Genomic DNA, 20,693 nt, shown 5'->3' on the forward strand with positions numbered 1-20,693 from the left:
CTCGTTTTGGTAATTTAATTCGTTGTGTTACATGATGATCAATTGTTCATTGAGTATTCCTATAGCTTTTGTGCTCCAGTCTGAATATACTAAATATTTCTATTATATGATCGCAGACGCTAAATGTAATTGTTTTTTCAGAATAAAATTTACAGTATTTCGTTTATGTACCATTATTTTTTACGGTATATCATGATATCGATAACATTAGGTAATAGCTAATTTAAGTCGAAAATGTAGCTCTTTATATTTGATACACTGTAGAAATTTGTTTAGAAACTGACTATTTTAGAATTTTATTTGACATACGTGTTCTTTTTACGTTGTATTTTTTTTATCTCCACTTATCATGGTCTATAAAACACAGCCTTTTCGGTAGAAATAGGGAAGAAATCCGAAACTGGGTCGGCTACTTTATCGCCATGAGAAAGTAGAATCGTTCTATCGCCGTAAAATTCAACTTTTAGTAGAAAACTTGTAGCAAACGAAAGAAACTGTTTTAGATAATTGACATCGTACCAATAATTGAATAACAGAGATATATAAAGTATACGGAATAAAAATGTTCAACAGAAACAGTCATTACTTTTGCATATTCAGAAAGATATGAATTCCATAGACATTCACAGTATAAGCATCGCTTAACTGTAAAAAGCCATTAGGCTCAGCTTTGTCAAAATCTCTCTTGAAACTACTAACTTTGCAGTAAATGATCCATATATGTACACACGATGAGTTCGTGGTTGGAAATCTTCTCCTTTCCAAACCAAAAGTTGCCCATTCGATAACTTAATCTTGGGGCTTCCCTGGTCCGTGAAACTGTCGACATTTACCAACGTTGGAATCCTTAGGGTTGCATTTCCGAGCCGAGGAGCGAGGATAACCTTTGCTCTTTCGACGAAACCCTTTGTACGGTTGCAGAGAACACGCGACCGTTGTTAGCACCCCCATACAACACGAGTCTCACGGTGAAATGAATTTAGATTATTCCTGCTACCGCTCGGCGGAAAATACGCGGGGAAAATCAACGCGGCTATTTCCGCGCGCTGTCTAAGAGGATTGAAATTACGAATAGATTTATGTCAATATCGTTGTTCGCGAAGAAAAATGGATTGGATGGAAAGGAACACGGGTTTTAAAAGGAGAGAAAGGCGTATGGAATATTTCGCGGATGAATGCGTTTCAGAGATTTCAGAATGATAATTGAAAATTGAAAATGAAAATGAAAATTGTTGTGCACGATTCGCCGTGGTAAATTCTTGTCAGTTTTTGTGGTAACATCTTGAGAGATTGGTCTTTGGAGGAATACAATTATCAGAAGTGTCGTTGTCTGTGTAGTGAAATTTTATGTACAAACTGAGCTCGATATGACAGTCGTTTAGTATACCGTGGTTGATGAAATTTCCCGACTATTTTATATCGTACAATATTGTTATTTTGTTAGGATAACAGGTTTTTGACAGTAAAACCCACTGTAGGAAAAATATTACGTTATTAAATTTTTGTGAGAGGAATTTTGTTAAAGTAAATTTAAACTGGAAATATTTCATCATACTTTTATTTTATTTCTGAATTATCTGTAAGAAAAATATACTGTTTTCATGATAATATCAATACACTTTTTATACATTCTTAAAAATTTGACGAACTTAAAAGAACTCGACAAATTCAATAGACAATGTTAGGTTTATAAATTTCATTCTAATGGTAAATCATATTTTCACGTCACAAATCTTTCACAAATTCTCAATACAGCTTCCTTTAGAAAAATTCAGAAAGAAACAAGCTGGCTAAAATAATGATGGAAAAAGACCTGTGAAACTAGTCTCTTCCAAAATGGGAACAAGCTCCATTCTTACGCAAAATTCACATGTTTATCACGAATGATAAAATTTCCACGAATAAATTGACAATCCGAATAAACATCAAGACCTTTTTATGTCAACAACGGTTCGCATTGTTTTCTGTCGTCGATAAAACTCAAACAATGTACAAATGTTAAAATAACATGTGTTATGCAACGATCGTTCGTTGTCGTCATCAGATTTCGTCGATAAAACTTCTTAATCGAGAGAATAATTATTATTGACTTCCATAAATCGCAAAATATGAAAAATTGTGCGTTTCTTGATAATAAAAGATTTTTATCTTCGAATGCAAACAACGATCATGTTGAGAACGGACAACAATGAAAGTACTCAACTGGTTGGTTACTTTTCATCCGGGAACGCTATCGTCCCATAATTCATTTTCGTTCCGAAGTTTTGCCGAATTTACCGCGCCAAGGAACGATCCACGCTCCCTCAAAACTTTTCCACGCTGCCGCTCGCTTCCTTCCCGACTTAAATCCGTTTCGGTTGTTCATTTTCCCTGAGGTCGCGTTATTAACTTCTGTCAACACCGTGCAAAAATGGGGCTGATCATATTGGAACGCCTCTACTTTTCAGATTACTTTATCATAACGCCTCTTCTTATCATCGTTTCTTCGTTGATATTGACAGAGACAAGGGTGTCTGTTCGACTATCTACGAGCTGACTTTAACGACAGTGTGTCACGACTACTTAAAAATTATATATTATTGTACATGTTGATAATAAGATTAAAAAATGAAAATTGGAAAGTGCTCTTGTTTGGGTTCAATTTTTCTGTCAAATTTTTGCCATTATTTTTATAAGAACTACACTTTCATTTTCTCAGAGATAATCTAATAGAATTGCAACAATGCAGAGATCGTGCTATTTCAAGATCACGACGAACTCAAAATCTCGTTATCTCTAAAACAAACACAACAATATCGTATAATTGCTGTACAGCTTGAGAGAATAGCGCGTCGTTAGCAAGCTGTTCGGTCAACACAGACTATCTGTCGGCCAGCCAACCAATCTTCCCGCTAAACACTGCTAACTTTTGTCTGGCTTATTATGCAGTTTCTTTAAGCTGGCGCCACGTTTTTCCCTCCCACCCTTCATAATCTGCCATCTAGAATTTTCCACCCTCTGAACAATGCGGTTGAAACGTTTCGTTATTCAATTCAAGGGTTCGAGTGGATGAAACTGCTTTACCGTATGGAAAGTATTTTATCTCACGCGATAAACTCGTGGTCGCGAGTTGAGAATAAAAAAAGACAGAAAGGATGAGTTATCGTTGCGTCTTGGCTTTCCTTTTCGAAGCGAAAATACGCAGGATTTCTACGGGTTTTATGATAATATTTGTTAAGTCGCTTTTATCGCGAAACGCTGGAAGACCTGCTTGATGCGTTATCGATTGAGATGCCTACCAACGATATCTTTGTCTTCGTGTCTATTCGCGTGTACCTCTCTCTTTTTTCTCATTTGTTTTACGGCAATTTACCAGGATGCCAAGCCACGTTTCCAGGACTGAGAGTGAAAGGGATAAATTGTATTAGAGAGCCTAAGTAACGAAATGTAGATTCGGAAGACATTTCTAGATTGTAGTTTTATCTTTCGCAATAAAATTGTTTCTGATTATCTGACGTGAAATATATGAAGTCGCGAAGATATCACGAATTTTTTTTCTCAAAGTTTAGTTTTAGTAAGAAACAAATATACGTAGACAATTTGAGTACTACTTTTTACTTAAAAATTTTTAATACTATTCCAGGTACTATTTTCTTGGAGGGGGGAATTTTTAATAATATTCCATGTACGATTTTTTACTGAAATTTCTTAACTCTTAACGTAGCTATAGTGTAACACAAAATATCAATATATATTTCATTTTCATGATTATTATCTTTCACGATGAAAAAGTTTGCATAAAAATGACATAATTATATTCACTAGTATTTGACAGTAAAAAATATACTGTGTATAAGTAATTATAGCAAAAATTATTCTTAGTGGTTGCAAGAAAAAAGAACCGGGAATTGTTATTTTGTCGAGATTGCTAATTCTAATATTAAATGCTGAATACTACGAAATTAAGGAATGTCAAATATATGGCAAACATGTATGTACGTAAGCTCATTGTTGCAAAACTGCGTTCGTATGGATTAATTGATATTCCACTAACGATAAATATCGTCATAATACTGCGTCTAGAAGAATGAAAGGAATTCTCATAACAGACAACTATTTGTAAAAGTTTCGCATAGAATTAAGTGAAACAAAACTGAGTTTCTGCTACTGCTGGAACACGTCTCAAGAAACAACAGGCGAGAATCTAAACGCAAAACTTTTTAACGCGTGTCTTTGTATTCATCCGGACAAGGTATCTCCTTTAACTTGCAAGTTGTTACTTAGTACAATGCATTTAACGTGCTACCTTTAAAAATGCATATCAATTTTGTTAAATATATTTCAAATTTCACTTTTCTTTTATTTTTGAATTTTTGCGAGCACTAAAATTTTAATCTGGACAAAAATGTACAGAGTTTGCACTGGTCGTAATACGTTGGTGAAAAGAACCTTTGAGAACGTAAAATGACATGTAAAATGGTACAAAGACCATGAAACCAGAATAGCGCCAGTGTTTCTGAAAGGATACGCGTCAAAAGAGAGGTGAATAAACGAAATTGAAACAGGAACTTTGATTTTTTGTAATTTTCCAGCTTATGTGACACTTTTGTAGTTTATAAACGGGACACCTTGTAATTTCCAATAAAATCTTTACAAATGTGAATACTGAATTTAATTAAATTTGATAAAACAAAAGAGCATGTAAAACACGCAGTACACAAACACGAATGTTAACAATTTATAAATTAAGGATTTTATGAGGGATACGGTGGCTGAATGATATATCATTCTTTTTCATTCTTCTTCATCTGGAAAATTTTATCACTCACGAATTTCCAAATTTAGTATAGAAATACTGATCGATATCCATACTAATTCTACTAATGTGTTTGAATTTTTCGAGGCAGACAGATTTCTCTCATTTTTAGAAGCAAACAGTAATTTTCACTTATTTGAACCGATCAGTCAGTATATTACATTAATCATACATCTGAAATCTTCGTTATGAATCAAATTCTTTCGTGACAAATAGTACACCTGCTTGTACACTAACAAAAGAAAAAAGACTTTTTTATTAATCCACTACGTACTGTGAAGCCTATGAAACGTTACTATCGGCCTATGTACAACCCATAATACCATCTTCTGTAAAGTTCTGAACAATTCCATGTACGTGATGAAATAAAATAAACTTTATTCACAGATTTGTCAAATTAAAGATTTAATTATCCGTATCACTTTTCTTCTAAACTTCTCTATCAAAATTGTATGATCAAATGTCCCAAGCAGATAATTACGAAATATAATATATATAAATAATAATTACCAAAATAAAACGTATATTGCCTGCTGATGTAGAAATTTGTGTCGAGCAACCACGAATAGAACGGCAGTCTCGATTTCCTTCCATGGACCAAGCTGGTTTTACTTTCGAGGCTGCCTGACTGAAACTAACCGACGATACAATCACCGGTAACGACATTACTCTACAATTATGACGACCGATCTATGAGTCATCGAGTTTCGAAGTGCAAGAGTGAATTAACCGCATGGGTTGGCCTCGTTGGCACGCTTCCGAACTTGCTGCTACACGTCGTTTCCCGAAACTTCGATAATTCATGATCATCTCATTGACAATAATACACTACCAGCCTGTTCGATCCACAATACAATAGATCCATTTCGTTTCGCTAATATTCGTCTTCTTTGACAAACGACGTATTATGCCAGTGTCTATTAGAGATTTTGATTTGAACTTTTTATTTAATTAACGAGAGCTAGTGTTTTATTATTTGAGTTGTTAATAGTTTAGAATCGTTATTACAGGATATCACAGGGCCTGGAAATATTTTACATGGAAATACTTTGCTGTCTCTTTGAAGTTTAGTTTCGAACACTCGAAAATCAAATAAAATTCGATGCACCGTATTCACGCGTTATTTACAAATTTTAGAAATTCTCGCGATACTACGTTAAATGTCTATATATCGAATATAAAACATCGAATGGAATGCCAATGGATTTTCTGTCGTGTAAAAGGTACGATTACAAGGCATCTGCGATCACAGCATGCACGTTTCTCGTGTACGTGCGTGAAACGAGCATTATGTCAACTCGAATAGCGTTTTCGCCAATGGCTCGAGCGGGTCGCGTGAAAAGCAGTGACAACGACAATCGAGCAAAAGCTCTCTTTCGATCGCGATCGACCGGAAATAACGAACGAAGAATCGTTGACCCTTCTCGACCTTCCCAGGCAGATCCTTTTTTTTTTATTCCCTCTGTTACCCTGGACTTGTGTTCACATTCCATTGCGAAAATTCCACAGTCACGGGATCTGGCGTTTCTGGTTTTGTAGTTCGTGACGCGAAATGTTGAATTGTCGCGTTGTGCGAGGTCCTTCGGCTAAAAACCAACGTAGATAAAATTCGCTGACAGTGGATGATGGATCTACGACGGGAGAATCTTGCTGGGGAATTCGAAGGTTTTAAATGAAATGTTAGATTAGAGACATGTGAAGGGGATGTCGAACACTGGCGTTAAAATGTGAGGATTTAGGGAAAAAAGATATGATGGGGAGAAAGGACTGAGATGTTCCGTATACGTAGGAACGTACGACAGTTCGAGTGCATCTTAAGCTGAAAACAGCTTGACGACTATTCTCTAGATCATCGTTTGGCTGAAAACTGTTGAATTTTATAATTTGTGCACTTGTATGTAATTTATTTCAGCGTACAGTTTGCTGCTCGGTTGCTTACGAATGTATATGGAGAGCTAGAAAGACGGAAGAGGAAAAGGCAACAATCAGTCCTAATTAAAAAATACACAAATACTTGGTTGAAAAGTTGATAATTCACTTGAAGAGCTACAAATACCAACTTTGCTTATTAGCGATTGAAACAGTCACAAAAGCACCAAGTACATCGAGTTCTCGTGTTATACAGTAGATTTATTATACATCGTGAATATCGCTTATCACGATGAAACGAATAAACAAGGCTTGTTTTCTTCATTAGACATTATTGATATACAGCGAATGTATTGAATACCAAGTATGCTATTAATCCAATGAAAAATTTACTTGACTACGTAACAGCGTCTCAATTTATTTATCAATGTTCCAAAACCAAGATTCTCCACAAATTTCACGAACAGGTTCGTTGTAGCAGCGAACATGCATCAAATGGCGGATGAAGATTCTAACGAAGATCCACGCTGGGTTGCCGTTAGTCGTCGATATATTTTCCATCGCGAATGTTATCGCGTGCAGTGCAATACTTAGAGAGAGCAGCTGTTAACGAAATGCTTGCGGACGGGGATCGTTTGATTAGGATTTATAGGGTCGGCCGATCGCTGGTTCGGGAAGAACGAAACGGTAGTACGTCGCGGGCAATTCCGCAATTGCGGCGGCGATGAATCGCGAGGTTGGAACAGGTTAAAATTTCAAATCGCGCGCACCGGTGCGGTGGTACGCGTTGCAGTGGTTCTAGCGCTCGACAGTTGGACAAAAGGCGCCGGAAGTGGTGGTAGCTCGCTGCAGACGAGACGTTCAAGCCCCGTGTTGTATACTTTTCACGGTAAAAAATTGGGTGACTGCTGGTACGAATATGGTTCATGATCTTGTTTTATCTAGTCAGAAGTAGATTCTGCTTGGCGTAATATGATCTTATGAAGGGAGAATTTTTATGATCCTGTTTAATGCAAAATTTGTTTTATAAAGGAGATTTTTCATCCTATTGCAATGGTTGCAAAATAGTTTCTGACCGCAATATTTGCATATAATTTTTAAAATGTCTCCTGTGTAGTTTCCATCGTTATCTTGCATTGATATCAAATCCTGATTAACTAATCGCTTCTATAACGATCATTGTATCAATCATTATATTTTGAACAAGATCGACAGGTATTCTAATACGTACGGATGAGGTGTACACGGTAATGTAATGTATGGATGGAGTAATGAGTACATTTCTTTAATTCTAATTGAATTAACTGAATCATCTTCAAATGCGTTAATGTGATAAATCTTTTTATGAGTTATATAAAATATATTTATCGATCAAATTTAAAAGCGATCCTAAACACGAAAAGAGGCTAGAAAAGTAGCAATAAAATTTTTATAGCTGTGCTTTTAATATTGTCATACTTGAAAGCACTTAAAACGGATTTTACGATTAGGTAAAAAGCCTTTGTGTCCCTGCAAAACTCAATCCCGAAATCTGAAGAAAATTTCAAAAGTACAGAAATTTTCTCCAACAGGTTTACGTAAGTATACAACTTACCAGTGAAAATAGCGAACCACCCTCCCCCTTAATTAGCCGAGACTTGCTGCAGCGCTGAGGATGTACGTTACGAAATCGGTTCATAAGAGCATCGCTTTTCAGGAATCCCGGGACCACTAGGAAGAATTTGTGCAGGACACAGAGAAGACAATGGTAAATTTTACGCTGAATCCTGGCTGAATCGTTAAATCTCGTCGAGTAGGAAACAATTTTAAGGATTTCCATTAGGTTGCGCTGCGAGCGAGAGCGAAGTAGCGGACAATCTGGCCTAAAACTGGAAGAAGCGGCCCCAGAGCTTTTAAGGTTCGCTCGATCCATTATAACGCTCCCAGTAGCGGTATTACTTCCGAGCTTTTAATATCGTTGTCTCCCTGACCCAAGCCGATTCGAGTATTTTCACCAAGCGTGCTTTTGGTCAAAATTAAAATCTGCTTTGTGCGAGCAATTTCGCGTGCACGGTTCTTCGACTAGGATCTTATGAGCCCCGGCTTAAGGATAATAACGTTGTAAACTTTCGAGAAATTCGTTTTGCCCCTCCTGAGCTTTCCTTTATTCCATCGTAGAGCTTCGTTTCCTGATCACGTCATCTCACTTCGCCAGATCTGGCCCTCTTTCGCTTTCTTCGCCTCTTTGTCTTATCATTGAACGAAGATTCGTTTAAGCGTTAGTTTCAACATCTAGCAGTTTCGAAAAGAGGCAGGAGAACTTAGCTTGAAACTTCGCCCTATGCACTCGTGTATTAATAGTAATTAGACGATGTTCCTTTGATCGCTCGTTGTACAGTTTCGAACCCACGGAATCGTGATCGAAGTGCTTTCTCGAGGTAACATCGATCAGGTAATAAAGTTTATGCGTTTCGAGAATCGAGACAGTAAGACTAGTACGAATTTATAATTTAAGATTTCGCCTTAAATAAAGTAACTTCACAAATCTTTATATCAAATACTCTGTACTTTTTCAACCCTTGGCTACAACCAAGTTTTTCGAAGACTGATTTCTTATCTCACTGATAAGACAAATAGAGAATTTTGAAAGTTGTAAATAATATTTCTATTAGAAATCCAAGTATCATACGAAACATCGACATAAATATATATTTCGTCCTAGGAACGACATCGTTTTCTTCATTCCAATCTCCAGCAAAAATTCATTTCAATTGCAGCTTATTCCGCTTTCCGTGACAATCATTCAAGATATCTTGTATTAATATAGAATCAGGTTGGAGGTAAAATCTGGCACGTATCTGACGTTCAACTGTGGAAGTTTGGAATGAAAACAGTTTCAGAAGACTTTGCTATTTCCGATGGAAATTAAGCATTCTCCGTCACGTCGTTTTATCCTCTTAGGTTTTCATAATGAGACATGTCCGCTCCTAAATTAAGCTTTCTCTTTTTCTTTTCATTTGATAGGTATAATTTTTATTTGACGGTGTAATTTCATCATTCGCCTTCCATCTTTTTCACTGAATGATATTTCAATGACACATCATATGATCTCTCAAAATTGTTATGTGAACAGCACACGAGGACAACATGACAACATTCATTTCTCTTAGCTTGTTATGCTCACAAATATTAGCTCGTTAAAAATAGGTGGTAAATCTCTGAAATTTTGTAATCAAACAAACAAAGGATCATTCTTGGAATGTTTAGCTGATGCGTACCAATAGTTTTGATAACACGAGATTGTACTTTAAAATTCCTTATCGTGCTTCCTATCTGTGGTCTGCATATTTTTTGAATTTTGTCTGATCAATGCTTCTTCTTAATTGTAAGAAATAGAAATTCACCACTATATACAGTGGCTACAACAAATATTTGTACAGCACCACTGTATTTATTGAAACGTTATCGCTTATCTACTGGTTACATATTAATCAATTACGCTCAATACAAAATTTCGTATCCTACAGCAGAATCTTCGTGTGACCACAACAAATTTCACACTGTGAGACCAAAATGTAGATAAAAGGGAACGCATTAGACTGTAACGGTACGTACAGATACTTTTTGCTTCGGCCACTGCAACTTTGCTATTCATCTATTACAAAGTTGCACGACAAACGTTTAATTTATCGACATCGTGCTAAACAGCCGCAAGTAATCGAGTTACGGCGCGTCTCTGAGCCCAGTTCTCAGTACCTCAAGGTATTTCATTAATCTTCGATGTCTCTGGAAACGCGCAACGGGCGCATTGTGCCTTCAGAGCGTCGCGATTGCGTCGCTGTCCCTTAGCCGAGATTCGAAGGGAGCATAAATAGAATCCAAAGGAGGCCTTTAACAATTCATGCCGGGCTTCGTTGAATACGATGCTGACGTACCTTAGAAATTCTGCCATCGGAACGTCGCTGATAGGTTACATTGCTTGATAATTACCATGGCTGGAAGCGTGACACAAAAGCGAACGTTCACGAAACGAGGACCTAGACACGAGGAAAGCTACAGGATCGAGTTAGAAGGCGCATCTTGCTAATTCATTTACGTAACGGGTTTGGAAATCAAACTCGGCAACGTTGCATACACGAAATTTGATAACGATCCCGCAATGTTAGCGAAACCTTTGATAACCACGTTCGATGTCTGTTTGTTCGACGTGTTTCTGTGATACTAATATCTAGTTGTTTCCCTTTGTATGATATGCTGAGAACTATGTGTGACAATAATTTATATAAGAAGCTATTGTTATGATTTACGATCGATTTCTTGTCTTGTGAATTACGGCCATTTGATAATAATTCTTTCGCATTGGGTGATTTATGTATTACATTCCAATAATTAGGGATTCAAAGCAATGTAGTATTACATCATTGGCTAAAAACTATAATTTGTCCAAATAATATAGAAGATCCACAATTTAACTTATAAAGATACCTGTTTTAAATTGATTCAATTGATTATGAAGTAAATATAATTGCTTCTCCGATATTTCTAAATTCAACCAAAAATCTCCAGGCTTTTGTCTTATTCTCTTTCGAAGACTAAAATCTACATTTCGAAAACCTGAATACAAGTTCTAACTTGAATATACGAAACATTAGGTTGGCCCGATTTTTACCAGACTAGTCTATGGATTTACTCGGTCCATTGATAATAATTCAACAGCGCGTTATCGACTTTCGTAAAAGAGGATTTCCCTGTTCGTATTCGCGTTGTACAGATATCGGGGATATAGAACAGGGAATATAGAGGCGTCGAGGAAGGAGCAAGTTTCGACGAAGTGTGCTGCAAGTGAATCGAGTGAAGCAACGTGGCGCCGCTGTAGAAACTTGTCAGTAGAACAAGTCGACCTAATGTCCGACCATGAAGGTGCCTTGTCCGCTCGCAGATGTTGCACTTTGTCTCCGTCGCTTGGCTACCACGTATTTACAAGTTGTTAACGACCAACGATCCACCAAAATTTGTTCGTTATCTCCATGATCGACGCGGTTCGAAGTGATAATGGTGTGGAGGGACGTGAGCAAACAAGGAAAGGAAGGACGAAAGGGATGAAAACACGAAGACTCAGCAAACGAAGGATATCCGAGCGAACTTTGTAAGCAAATCTTCGTTTATAAATAAAAGATTTAATTGAATTTCCACGTTAATCTAAATATTTAAGGCATCGAGCGGTGCAATTACCGCAATGTTTATTACTGTCGTATTTTAATTTTGTTTTCGTTCGTTCATTCAATTCATCATCGTCGCCATTCTCCAGGTAATGAATGGTGTTGAAAGGTAATGCGCTTGTACACGTCAACCACGATATCGTCGATGATTATTGTTGATTGATGAACAACTTCATTTCAGGTTCACGCAGCAGACGCAAATACATTCTTGTAATTGGGAGGGTGGCTGGCAAACGGGTGAAGTGGGCAATCTTGTGAGTTTTTAAGGCGTCGTAAAGTAAAAAATGGAACGATAGAGGTGAAGTAAGTCGGGAAGGGTGGGGTGAGTAGGAAGGCATGGACATTGCAAATTTGCAGATCGCGCGAAAGAGGTTGTGGGGTAGAAGAAGTGAGCGTTTATAGGCACATTTTAGGGCGTGAAGGGATGAAATACGAGCCGACAGTAGCATGCACGCGAAACGTCCGCTAAGGTGAAATCGAGTTTAACGCGTTAATAGAGGCTAGCGATACTAATTTGCAGCAGTTGTTACTCCGTCAGTAATGATTTTTTGGTGTTCAAAATTCATACGATCATTTTGTTTCTTACAGGTGGACGAAGATGAAAATAAATATTTCTCTTTAACCTTACTATGTGACAAATGCATCTAAGAAATATTGCTCGAATCTGGTCATCGTCTCAAGTTACTTTTAAGCGGTCCATCGAACTAAAATATATCCATACGTTGACAATTGGTCAGAGAAAATTTCGATGATGGATACGGTACTACGATTCTTAATTTGTTCGTGTCTTTACTCGTCTTATCTCAATGAGAGAACTTATTGAAACAAGCAGTGTTTACTTTGACGTTAATAATTAACATATACAACGTTAATAATTAAGAAATTACGATTTTTATTAATTAAATTATAAAGAAGCTACGAGTGATAGGAAAAAGTAAAAGATGAAGGCAATGAAACATCATTCTCTGTAATTTCTTCCAAATAGAGAAATTCCTCTTAAACGACATTCGGAGATCCATTTAATAAAGTCACGTTAAAATACAATCGGAAATGAGAAACTAGTTTTACAAATTTTTTAGCTGTTTTCTGGCGACTAAGTCTACAAAATTCTTGCGAGAACCGTTCACGTACTTTAAAACCGCGAAGGTATCGCAAAGATGTTCGACGTAGCAATAATGGTATGCAAACGGGAGCGCGATTTCCTGTACAAGCATCGAGCCTGGCGAGGAAGTGGCAATATTTGCAGACTGGCTTCGCTACCGAAAGTTCGGAATCCATCTACCTGAAGATAGTGCCGAGCAATATTTACCCACCTGCAATCAATTTACTGATTTCCTCACAAATTAGATCGAGCTTTGCGGCTACGGTCACATATACATGCACCAATAAACGATTTTTGCTTCGTTGGTCGTCGGATCTTCTGTAATCTCTCATTTCGATGGGTTTAGGGATATCAATATTTGTATGAATCATGATTCGATTCAACTGGTTGTGTTTATAATTTTACTAACGATAACTGTGATACGACGTGTGATCTGATTTTTAATACGACAGTAACGCTCGCAATTAATCACACGATGCACATATTTCACGCTTCAGTTCATTTTTACCATAAATATTAACTAAAGATCCCTTGCTATCATAACCACATATAATTATTTATTGGAATAACGAACGCTGTTTCCATTGCATTATTGATTAGGAATTTGTATGTGCTTGAAATTTAAATTATTCGACCACTGCACATAAACTTTTGAAGTTGTTCGAATAATTACGAGAAATAATACATATACGAAGATGAGTATGGAAATTAACGAAGGAGGCTAGAGTATTAGTAGAGCTGAGTACAGCTTAAACATATTCATTATTGCTGACATATGCATCCATTTAATTGAAGGAGGAGCAAAACAACGAATGTTCATTACGTGTAAATAAGTTATCGAATAAAAATCAGATAAAAATAAATTCACTTTAGAAATCAGTTTTCAATATTTTAATCGACCGATCATTTAAACAAGAAAAAAGAAAGGATTTTTAGGTACGCTACATCCTGTGATATTCGATGATACGCACTGCAATCAGAGTTACGTGAAAGTATTATTAAATTTTTTATACTTTTCCCGACAGGGTAACTGACGATAATTTAAAAATGTAACACCAGCTTAACGTAATTTCTTTGTTCATATTTTTACTTTAATAGGGTCACGTAAGCGGAGAACGCGAAGTTACCTCGCACCCTTGGCGTTGCTAATAAAGGTTAATGAAAACACTAATAAGGATCCCGACATTATTTTTCATTAGCGCGACGTTTCATCGTCGCTGCTCTGACCTCTTCCTGTCGAGTTTCTTATCGACTAGAATCCAACGTATTTCCTTTTGTTTCCTCGAGTAAATTTTCCACGCTAAAGGTGCAGAGACGACGTTATAAAAGACAGTGAGGGAGCTTCCCTTTCGCTGATATCCAGGTGGAAAAGTTCGCGCGCGAGCTATGAGAAAGAGAAACGCGAATGGAGTTTCGGAGATCTGAACGCGATTGTTTCGTTTCAACGTGGCTGATAACGCGTAGCTGCGACGCGACGACCGAGCTTTTGGCGCGCGCAAAACAAATGCACGCCGTAACTGAAATGTAAATTTTTCTGAAATAATTGAACGAATCGATTGCAAAACGGCGCGAAAAAATACAAACCGTATGTTAAACAAACAAATTTGATCCAAAATTTATATTGATTCGATCTAAAATAACGAAGTATATAGTTTAGCTTGGTTTCTATTGATTTATAATTACATATATGTTTATATTGAGAAAGTTTTATATTATCGTTTTAATAATTTGCTTGTAAAACAGACTTGTAAAGCTATGAATAGTGAAAGGCGATTTATAAAATATGGTCCTTTTACTTTTAATGAAAAGATTTTTCATTAAAATAAATTGTATGTTCATGTAACATCGTATGTATCTATTACAAAATGACAATAACTATTATAATAAAATATGCTATTCCACAAAATGTATATGTATATTTTGAAAAGATATATTTTTTATTTTGGAAATAGATACATTTTTTAGACTCTTGTTCTCTTTCTTCCGTCCTCCTCTTTCGGAAAATCGAAGAGAAAAGATATGATATTTCCTGTGACCCATGATATAAAAATTCTGTAGGATCGAAACGTTCAACGAAAGGTTCGTTTGATGTGTCATGAAACTAGTCGAATGTTCAGCGGACTCGTCACATTCTCCTATCGGCCATTTTAATCAATTTGTCCCCATCGATGAGAAATTTCCTGCCGAATATTTAAACGACTTCGAAACTCTTCGTATCCCACGGGACATCTTGAAGCGGAAAATAGTTCGATTACACTTTTTCTTTTAATTGTTCATTGCAGATCGTCGATTATAGGGTTTCACATAATTACGTGAAGGCGCTACGTAAAATGTTAATGCGCTACCATGAATAGGATTAATTTTGTGTAAGGGCAATTTCATTTTATGTGGATCGAGGACGCAGACTGGTAACCGAAACTGGAATTTTAGGTTAAAGTATAGTAGATATCTACGAGGTAAGTGTGCCACGCGAGGCATCTGTTGGCTAAGCACTAACACTTTCTCTTGTAGATTGCAGAACGTTGATTGTAGAACGAGATAAGTTCCAGAGCTTTATGGGGTTGGCGGTTAAAGGAATGTGAAACTGATATGTCGTACAGACGTAACTTTTTAACTTTAATTCATATCATTCGAAATTATTACAAGTATAAAATTTGCTTATGAACTATTTTTCTCTACACGCTAGAAAATAATTTATTTCATGTAGATAGAAGTTATAAGAACTATTCTGATTTGAATAAAACATTTATGAATTGCCAACTCCCAGAGAAAAGTCAACAAATATTATAAACTCGTAGTTACTAACTCATAAATGAAAAAAAGAGAAAGATGAAATAGGAAATGCCTCTTCAAATGCTTCGTCTGACTTATGGCGACCTATACCACTTACGCTCCTTTTCTCTGCACATCATGTACATGTTATGTAAATCTCTACGCTTACTAATCCATGTAAACACATACTAATCGGGTAAATAAACATCCCGCAAAGAAGAAAATCTGAACTTTTACCAATGGAAAGCACACTACGTTGCCTAATAGACGAATATTGTTCAATCTATCATCTGTTAAGGATATTAGATATTTTTATACTCGCGTAAAACAAAATTCAGTCAGATCTAATGTAAACACGTACACTGTTTAATCAGTATATACATTTATTGAACTTTACGCTTTTACGCATATAAATGCAGTGACATATAATAATTCGTTTCATCGCTAATCAAATCGCAACACGATACGTGTATCAGTCTCAAATAAGCAAGTAGTAGCCACAAGTACTTAACATTTGACAGAGAAATGAATTGTAGCACGTAATCTGTTCTGCGGCTATAAAGGATCGTCTCACGAGTATAAATGCCGATTAAGAAGATAGCAGGAGCAACGATTACCGTGTTTCGTGTGCATTCGTATCAGTTTCGTGAGGAATAGAAAACAGAGCTTAACCAGTCGGAATTCAAGTTGGGGAAGTAATCTCCCGTAATCAAAGCCTTGTTCGACGTCGTAGCTTAACTGGAAATCGGTATCAACCAATCCCAGGTGTTCAATTGGCACCGTGCCACGATTTAAGCCCGGCTTAAATTTCTCGCAATGGCCGGGGAACTGGGGCAGATTCAGATTAGAATTAACTAATTGTTGCGTAGAGCGGTGTAATTAGCCCTTCGTTAACCCTGTACAAACGTTTAATTAAAATCATATACGGCGATGAATCGTTCGCGATGATACGGTTTGAAGGCGGCTCACAAGCAGCCGCGCGACCCAGTTATGCAAAAATCTAGATCCTTGTGCCAGGAATGCGGGAAAATGTAAAATTCATCTTATTAAAGGGCTGAATATATTAGGAAAACGAAATATCCCTAGGAGACTGCCTCTTCGATATCTTAGTCATGATTCATAAATGTTATTGCAGTTTCCAGTTGAATTTAAGTTTCAAATTTTAACTCTTCTGCACGCTGTTCTTGCGATTCTCTGAAGCGAAGGATATCTAAACCTATAGAATACAAATGTACTTGGCAAGCAGTTATTCATAACATTTCTAACAATTAAACATTAAGTGTTGTTCGAATTAGGCTATAAGAATTTAGCCATATAAATTTTTTAACCGAGTATGTCTTCATCTTTCATGATCAATTATATAACAATTTAACGCAATTTAGTTATTGTCTAGTATCAATTACTGCTATTTATATCTATTCACAGTAATTATCTCACCACATCCATTTATATCAGAATATATAATACTTTCGCCTTCTATAAAAATTAGTGCATAAAAACAAACACTACTGTATATGTATGTTCTATAATTCCATAATGATAAAAGTGGAATATTCTGAAATAAATTTACTTTCTACGATTTCCCATTAAACGTGCACTGTAGTTCAACATGATTATTCTAATTTTGACAAACTACGTTCACACAACATTTCTAACGCGTGCAACGTAAAGGTGTCTGAAATAGCTTACCGATCACGTCCAAGTATACGATGTGACTCATGTGCGGCGTCGTTGAGACCTGGCATTCGTAATAACCGCTATCCCGCAGTTGCGGATACTTGATTTCGAGCGTCCAATCGTCTGTCTGTGCATTGTGAATCGGCCTGAATCGCTGGTCGTTCGTGTACGTGTAACGACCGATAGTGAGCAGATGAACGTCTCTGTGCCGGACCCAGGAAACCTGCAACGTCATCTGTAAAGTAGAAAAACGTGTCTTCAATCGATCGAATAATTTGTAGCTGTTATTCTATATTTTAATTGACTTCCATAATAATTGACAATTATTCGCGAATTTATCATACAAGTTGCATCTTATATATTTCTTTTTAATCAAAATTTCGAATGTTCCATATACACCATTTATGTGATCAATTGAATTTACTTTCAATGCACGTTATTGTTCATGGTGGTTTGTTTTTAGGTTGATTAGATTTTCAATAATAAGTATATTAAAAATGTAATTGATTTGCCAAGCTGTAAATAATATATACAGAGTGTCAATTTAATTTTGATTGCTACAAATTACACGCAAACTCTCGTTAATTGAACACGTGAATTTACACGTGTCAAATTAAGGAGATCTCAGCACAAGTTTTTCTTCCAGAAATATCGAATCGATTTCGACAGGTAACCGATGAGATAATTTTATTAAAGTATGTAAAGTACAGAAACTATAACTAGCGGAAGAAATAGAGTATGATTGTGAATTAAATTTCACGAAATACTTTACGTATTTCAGTTGAAGCTGAAACAAAGTAAGGGCCGAAGCTTCCGAGTTCAAGAGCTTTTTGTACTTCGAAGAATTTACTCGACCGAACTCCAAGAATATTTTATAGTATTTTCGTAGCGTCGCTACGTTTCTCCTATCGATTACATAACGATTAATTTAACATAAAATACAAATAATATAAGCTTTAAAAAAGTTCAGGTTATCAAGAGAGTTGGTTTAAAAAATTACGCTGTTACGTATGAGAAGACTGAAATAGAGCGCGCGTCTTAAAATGCTTTGCCTGATTTATAACGCCCTATACTACTTACACGTCTTTTCTGTATACGCTACATTGCTTTGTACGATGTATGTTATACGAAAAATTGTGAAATTTTATTAGCAGTGTTCCGACTACCAGAATTATGCCTGCATATTGGTAACATTTGAAATAAATCTGAAACATATAAAAATTATATATATCTGATAGATATAGAAATTTAAGGTATTACAAGAATTACAAGATATTCGGTAAAAGTACATATTTCGCAGAGATTACGATAGTATTTAAGCAGAAAATAATCAGGGAAAAGTTAAAAGCGATAAATGGTGGAATTTGCATGGTTTCACAGTCTGCCAGGGTGGCGTATAACCTGTTCACGGGCCGAATCTTTTGTCCCTCGTTAAGAGTTTCCCATTAAGCGGGACCACGTAATTAGTAGTAGCTCGTGTGTTGCGTTGGTAATTAGCGAAATGCCGGGGACGACATTTAGCTGGGTATTCGCGATCCCTCCTCAACCGAGGTTTCGAGTTTCCCACCTGTTTACTTTTTTTTTTTTTTTTTTATTACCCATTCGAGAGCGCCGCATTTTTTCGACAATTCGAACTACGTTTGGTTCTTCTCGCGAAATTCAGAAACCTTGCAGTGTTAAAATGTGCCAACTATGCTGGGCTTTTAATTATTATTAGAGGCCAGATAATTTACACAGCGTTAAGGTATGCGCGCACCGTCGCGTGGAATGCTTTTCACTGAAAACTGTAGTACAGCTATTACGGAGGGAATAATATATGGTTATTCCTTTTTCTTCTTGTTAATTATTGATGAAATAGAAGTTGAAGAGCAAGGTAAACCTGTATAATACTGAAATGATATAATGGAATCCGGTTCTCAATCATCTTATGCCTCATAACATCATAGAATAGATTCCACTTATGATGACAAATGTCACTTATCATCTCCTTTTCCTGTAATCTTCATACGAAAGAGTAAAGTGACTCTGGTTGTTGCAATTTTAATAGAACGAAAATTGAAAAGACTAAACATTGCCAGTGTTTTCTCGAGTACGCTAGTTTAACTTGAATAACTTTCCAGCGGATGATCCAAAAACGAACAAAGGAAACCGCTTTCCGATAGTTCGTAGCGTATTATTTCAACATAACCGTACCGAATACGTTCGGTTTTCCAAGGCGTAGTTCTTACAACCAGCTATCCGGATAAAAGTTAATATAACTCAGATTATTTATGCTAACAGTGAGGCCCGAATTTCAAGCGAATTCGTTCGGCGTTTTGGCAGCTGTCGGCGTGCCGCGTGTAACCCGCGCCATTAAAAATTAATGAAAACGCGTTCCATAATGCAGTAGATTTGAATTTTCATTCGCGAGGCCGAGGCCTCGTTGCAAATTTCAAGGATACAGTACCGACGCGTTCCCCGTGTTTCCGTTGCCTCGCGTTCCCGACGTAGTGGAAAATTAATAGAGCCGCTTTGCATATCGTCGGAAAGTTAGCGCACGAGATAAAACGCCCCGGGACGCGATAATTGGACATCCCGAGTCGGCGACGTGTAAATATTTGCTTTCCTTTGTAACAGCTGACACGCATATCCCGTGGAAATTGTCTCGACGTGAGCGGATAGTCTCACTGGCGGGAAATTTGAGAAAATTACAAGGAACCAATGAAATCCTCTTTTGTGACGTCGTTTTTCTTCCTTCCAACCGCGAGAAGGAAGAGTATTTTCTTAGCGGCAGATTTGCGAATTCCATCAGATTAGTCGAAGAGCTGATAAACTAGAGGAGGATGAGCATCTTCTTGACACCCGCGACAATCGGAAGTAGGTAACGAGATTAGAGTTAGAGGTACGCGACATTTTCAATTTTCCTCCTTTCTTTCAGCCTTTTTGTCTTTTCCTGTGCGGTGATGTAAAAGCTGAGGAAAATGAGGCGAATCTCGCGGGAATAGAGTCCGCGATCTTAAACCAGCTCTAAGCTGAGAGTTTACTTCCGGTATATTTTTTTCTTTAAATTATGTCGTTATACACACAATCTGTACCAAGGTAGAGACCAAAAGAATTAAACTTTGTCACTTGGTATAAGAAAATTATTGACGGAATCATACATTCCATTAGAACAGACAAAATTATCCAAATACATTCAAAATTCGATCAAAAACTTTTTCTTGAAAATAATCTCCTTAACCCCTGCAGAACCGAATGTCCCTTGTTCTTTGGAAACCGATACTTCATCTGTACTGAGAAT

At 36.7% G+C, this 20,693-nt stretch overlaps 1 protein-coding gene across 5 annotated transcripts in view; it reads right to left on the reverse strand.

The window, feature by feature from the left end:
- Positions 1 to 20,693, reverse strand: part of LOC138190003 (neurotrimin) — a 493,943-nt gene that overhangs the window by 105,338 nt on the left and 367,912 nt on the right. For 3 of the 5 annotated variants that reach the window (XM_069132406.1, XM_069132405.1, XM_069132409.1), the window contains one exon: positions 17,426 to 17,648. In XM_069132406.1, coding sequence (XP_068988507.1) covers positions 17,426 to 17,648 — 223 coding nt within the window. The remainder of the gene's footprint in view (positions 1 to 17,425; positions 17,649 to 20,693) is intronic. The other 2 variants (XM_069132408.1, XM_069132407.1) reach the window with 1 other exon arrangement.

Source organism: Bombus flavifrons, chromosome 2 (assembly GCF_040668555.2).
Source record: "Bombus flavifrons isolate JBK064 chromosome 2, iyBomFlav1_principal, whole genome shotgun sequence".
Lineage (NCBI taxonomy): Eukaryota > Metazoa > Arthropoda > Insecta > Hymenoptera > Apidae > Bombus > Bombus flavifrons.